The sequence below is a fragment of the Babylonia areolata genome, chromosome 3 (genome assembly GCF_041734735.1).
Source record: "Babylonia areolata isolate BAREFJ2019XMU chromosome 3, ASM4173473v1, whole genome shotgun sequence".
In the NCBI taxonomy this organism is placed as follows: domain Eukaryota; kingdom Metazoa; phylum Mollusca; class Gastropoda; order Neogastropoda; family Buccinidae; genus Babylonia; species Babylonia areolata.
In genome coordinates, this window is record NC_134878.1 from 12,875,640 (window position 1) to 12,881,463 (window position 5,824).

The window sequence follows — 5,824 nt, forward strand, 5'->3', positions numbered from 1 at the left end:
ATCTGAGGGTCCCGGGTTCGAATCACGGTGACGGCGCCTGGTGGGTAAAGGGTGGAGATTTTTACGATCTCCCAGGTCAACATATGTGCAGACCTGCTAGTGCCTGAACCCCCTTCGTGTGTATATGCAAGCAGAAGATCAAATATGCACGTTAAAGATCCTGTAATCCATGTCAGCGTTCGGTGGGTTATGGAAACAAGAACATACCCAGCATGCACACCCCCGAAAACGGAGTATGGCTGCCTACATGGTGGGGTAAAAACGGTCATACACGTAAAAGCCCACTCGTGTGCATACGAGTGAACGCAGAAGAAGAAGAAGAAGTGCCTTACTATGACCATCAGAACAGCAGAGGATGCAACCGCTGTCCCGACTATCTGGGCTTGATAGTATCCTGCCCAAGCTACATCCCCATTTTCTTGGCCAAGACAGCTCTAGGACAGTCAGCACTGGGGTGGGTGGTCTGCAAAGGCCAACTAGCCCTCAAGGCTGCAGCACTACGAGCCAGTGCAATTTTGCCTCCTTGATTGAGAGTCATTGTCCTTCACAAAAGACTAAGCTGTAAAAAAAATTCCCATTGCAAAGGAGAAACCATTGATCATAGAGCTCTCACTTTGTTGTTAGCCCCACTGTATGCATATGTCAATCTCTATTGTAAGCTGAGCATTGAGCCTGATCTTTCACATAACATACATGATATGGGTGCATAGTGTTCTTTTTTGTTCTTGCGACAAGAGCCGCCACTGACTTTCCAGGCTAAACAACTGGCAGCACCGTGCACACACAGTACATTTTCATCTGTCATCTTCTGCATGATATATGTGTGACATTGAGTGCAAGGAGTATTCTCCTTGTTCTTGTGACAGGAACGACAACAGGCCTCCCAGGCTGCACAGTTGGTGGCACCACCACACAGAGCATTTGACATATTTTCCAGCAATAACTTTCACTAAAATGATATCAGATGTACAGTGTGTACTTCTTGTTCTTATTGCCATGTTTTACTCTTTTTTTTTCCTTTCCTTTTTTTTTTTTTTTTGCTTGGAGTGAGTAGGGGTGGGGGTGGTTGTTGTTGCTTCAAAGAATGTGTGCAGTGTGCAGTGTGTGTGTGTGTGTGTGTGTGTGTGTGTGTGTGAAAGAGAAAGAGCGAGAGAGAGAGCAAGCTATATGAGATGTTTTTTAAGTTTGTGTAAAGTGATATATTTCATTATTTTGTCATTTGTAGCTAATTAGTTTTTGCATGTGCAAAACGCTTTGAGCTCTGTTTGTGAAAAAGAGCTGAATAAGTATACATTATTATCTTTTCTAAGGACCAGCTGTCGACAATGACACATGTCAACAATTCTAACTTCTATGCTGCTGTTACATGTTTGTTTGTTTTTATCAATTACTTTTTTTTTTCCCAGTGTCCTCCAAATCTTATGTATGTCATCAATGAACAATACAAAGTCCAAATTTTCAAATAACTGATCCAAACATTGGCAGATAATAAGGCCTTTATCACATGTAAGTCTATCTAAGTTCCTCGGAAGCCTGAGAATGCCAGAATAAAGAACAAAGTTTTGATGGTTTGTCAAAGTTTACCAAACAACATCTCGTCTCAACCCATTAATCAATTCACCAAAAGCATGCACACACCACTGAGACCATGCTCTCTGACTTTCAAAGTGGTAACAGTTCTGCTGCATACACAAAAGCAACTCTCGACCATAAGTTCTTTTTGCACTTATTAACCTCTTCTAGAACTGCGATACAACCACATATATAATATTACACAACACTTCTCTGACCTGATTGTTGCTAAGGTCCACATGCCACAGCTGGCGACAAGCCTCCAATCCACTGGCATCTTGGAGCTGGTTGCCCCGAAGAATCAGTGAAACCACTTTGGGGCAAGATGTAAACCGCCCAAGTGTCACTGCCAGTGAAAACATCAATGAGTTCAATACAGCCATCTTTTAGTTCATCTACAGAAATGTGAGAGGCACTGAAACAAAGCAGCTTACTGTAGCTGGTGTCAAGGGTCAATGTATTGTCCCTGGTGGGGTGCAGGGGCACTGCCCTGCCAGAGGAAGTCTGGGGAACAAACCACTCCCCCCCCCCCCCCCCCCCCCCCCCCCTGTAGCTGACGAAAAAAAAAGGTTTTTACAATCCCAGGAACTGTGGTGAAACCATCGCTGTTTCACTATTCTGTGGGGAGCAATATTAACCTTTTGTTTTTACTTGCACACACACACACACACACACACACACACACACAAATCTTTCCTAAAAGCTGAAAATCTGAGAGCTATTATGGCCTTCTCTCTGAAAACCTGGGAGGCATTTGGCAATTACAGAAGATAAAGTTTTTTTGGGGGAAAAAAGAAGAAGAAAAAGCAATCTCAACCTACCTACAGTGTGTGTGTGTGTGTGTGTGTGTGTGTGTGTGTGTGTGTGTGTGTGTGTGTGTGTGTGTGTGTGTGTCTGTGTCTGTCTGTGTGTCTGTGTCTGTGTGTTGGCATTCACATTGTGTACGCGTTTGATCTATTGTACAAGGTAACCCTGACACATTGCGACACTGAGTGAGGAACATAGAAACCAATGCTGGAACATTGTTCCAGAGAGGGAATGTGGTGCAAACAGCTCTTACATCTATATGAAAGTTGCATGAAAACAGACTTTCCACTCTGCCCTTTGATATGTGTCTGACCCTTCAGCTGAACTGGACTTTGACCCTCCTCACAAGAATTATGGTAAAGACTAAGGTTATGAACAGGAAAGAGGAAGGGGTGGCAGAAGAGAGAGATCTAGAGGGGTGATGTGATGTGCATGAAAATTGTGTTTGAATGGATCTGGGTACTTTGTTGATGATGTCAGTCCATTTCCTTTTGTGTAACACACAGGATCTTGAAGACAAAGCAAAGAGATAGAGAGGTGGGGTGGGTGTGGGGGCCGGGGGGGGGGGGGAGGGGGGTGGGGGGGAGTTGAGAAGGAAAGAGAGAGAGATGGAAAGACCTGATATGTGTGCGAGTGAGAAAGATCAGCATAATCATGTCTGTGTATGTATGTGCGCACAATAGCAAACAGCAATAATAAAATGTACCAATGTCCAGAGACAGACGCCACACACACACACACACACACACACACACACACACAAACTGATGATATGTGCTATCTTTTCTGTCGCCTAATGAACAGCGCTCATGACAAACAGCCCAAGGGGACAGACAAGAATGCAGATCTTGACATGTTGACACTTTCAAGTTTAATGTCACTGGCTTTGAGGTCCTTGTCAAATGGGTGAAAGTGTCAACATATCTTCAATGCATAGCAAAACATCTGAATAAACGAATGAATATGGACATTATGGTGAAAGTAAATACTGAAACAAAACAAAAACAAAGTTCTTTCTAAGTTTACTTTGAAAAAAAAATGGCAGAAACCAGCAGGCCACACAACACATTTCAACAACTTCATTCATTCATCCATCAATGAAACATATTCTATTACTGGTTACAGAGGAGAATGTTAACTCTATCTCGCCATGCAGTTTGTATCTGCAAGTAGTGTTTTTGCTAATCTTCAAAGCTTCTGATGTAAATTTTGCCATCAATCTTATCACCTCATGATCTCCTTATGTCAGCAATCTAAAAACATCTCTTTTTGCAGTTTCTTTTTTCTTTTCTTTTTTTGAACACACGTTTATTTCTCAAATCATCATAAGATTTATAATCAAACATAAAATGAAATTCATCATCAACTGTAGACTCACACAAAAGGGCATTGAAAATCTGTGGACATACTTATTTGTTTGTTGGCATTAAAACCAAGAGTTCTTAATCTAGATTGTGCAAGCACTGTACGATGCCCCTTCTCCATTGCAACAGTTTGAGATTTTTCTGCTTGTATACTTTTAAATCAATGGAAACAGACTTGTCTTTAGTTTCCATGTCTAAATGCCAATTTGGTTTGAAGTATATACATGTCAAGCAGTCTGGATTTTAATTCTGAAATGAAAGGTTGTGTGTGTGTGTGTGTGTGTGTGTGTGTGTGTGTGTGTGTGTGAGTGAGTGCATGGGAGAGGTGAAAGAGTGTATGAGTGTATTTGTGTCAAATATGTGTGCATATCGATAAATGTAATGTAATGTATATTTGTATGATGATTTTTTGTTTGTTTTATTTTTTGTTATTTTTACTTTATTCTTTTTTTGATTGTTTGTTTGTTTTTTGTTTGTTTGTTTGTTTTTTTGTTTTTTGTCTGTTTGTTTTTGTTGTTGTTTTTTTCTCGAGGCCTGACTAGGCGCATTGGGTTACGCTGCTGGTCAGGCATCTGCTTGGCAGATATGTCTTCTGTCAGTATGTTTGTTTGTTTTTTTTCTCACTGTGAACATATATATGCGTGAAATGTTTGAATGTACCATATAAATTTATATCATTCATCCATTCAATGTGTGCTATGTAAGCATCAAAAGTCAAGCCCTTACACATTAGTGGTAAAAATGAAAAGTTACTGTCATTTTTTAAACTATGAATCAAAAGATATTTTATGGTTTCCAAACAGGTGCAGTATGTGTTATGCATATAACAAGCCACTCAACCTGGGCAGAATATAAAACTGCATTGGATGTGCTGAGCATGCACATAAATTATGTGTGTCAGTCGTTGCGCTTAAGGCAATGTCTGAAACTATGCTACACTTGGCAATTACACATCAAATTTGTTTTCAGTTCTCTGTTCATTACTCTGAAATATTACAGTGTCTGAAACTATGCTACACTTGGCAGTTACACATCAAAATTGTTTACAGTTGTCTGTAAGTTACTTTGAATTCAACACTTTCAGACCTTTTATCTCCTTAGTGGAATCTTTTTTTTTCTTTTTTTTTATAATAATAATAATAGGCTCCTTGAAATTAACAATCACCTGATCGAGAAATAATATTATATGACTGTCACACTACTGTTACTCTCAATCTTGTTACTTTTATCACTTTAAAGCAAATAACCTCATGGCTTATGGTAAAATATAAAGGCAACATGTCATTTGGGTTGTAAACATGAGTCGAAACGGTCTCACCTAGACCAAGTTCCGACAAATCCAAATACTCCACAGTCTTCAATGGCCCGACTGAACGGGAACGCAGGATCTGGAACATATAATTATCAGAATTATTAATAAACGTACACAAATAGTGATTAATAATAACAGTTTTAAGAATTTATTTGATAAACACTGGATGGATTATGGACTCCAAGTTAATTTTTTCCATAAGAAGCTAGCCATAACATTAATAATTGCGCACTCTTATGTAAAGTTATATAATAAAAAAGAGGAATAAATTTAAAGTCCTAACTGATCAGGCAAAAGGCTGATAAAGTCTAAAAGCCGTGACACTTGATATGATAAACTTTATGAAGTTAATGTTGAATGGCCAGGAAACAACGTGGCTATCAAGTACATTATAAGGAATACAGACCGGTCATCTGGTTGAATTCTGTAGCAAATTACCTGATTGTTCAGTTTCATGCTTCTAGTCTGTTGTTCAACACCATATTTTTATAGTTTGTTCATTTTACCATATCCCGCTAACAGAATAACTGGGAATGCCTGACCGCCATGGTTGCTGTCAAATTACTGACGGCATCTTTTCTTCCGCTGAAGATAAATAATTCCTAAGAAACATATTGTTTTTAGTGAACATAAAAGCATTATAAGAATGGCCTATACAGTTGTTCTGTCTTGGTTTTTGCAATTGAAGCAAGCTGTTGTTGCTGTTGTTTCTTATTTGAGCAAAACTATCTACCTGAAACCTAACAGGAAGTGGCAATCGCTCAATAAT

The 5,824-nt window shown here is 39.4% G+C and overlaps 1 protein-coding gene across 1 annotated transcript in view; it reads right to left on the reverse strand.

Moving 5' to 3' along the window:
* LOC143280455 (uncharacterized) overlaps positions 1-5,624 on the reverse strand; it is a 115,941-nt gene extending 110,317 nt beyond the window's left edge. Inside the window, exons 1-3 of the mRNA XM_076585105.1 lie at positions 5,494-5,624; positions 5,062-5,131; positions 1,791-1,918 (exon numbers count right to left, since the gene is read on the reverse strand). Coding sequence (XP_076441220.1) covers positions 1,791-1,918; positions 5,062-5,131; positions 5,494-5,511 — 216 coding nt within the window. The 5' untranslated portion in view covers positions 5,512-5,624. The remainder of the gene's footprint in view (positions 1-1,790; positions 1,919-5,061; positions 5,132-5,493) is intronic.
* Between the last annotated feature and the right edge of the window lie 200 nt (positions 5,625-5,824).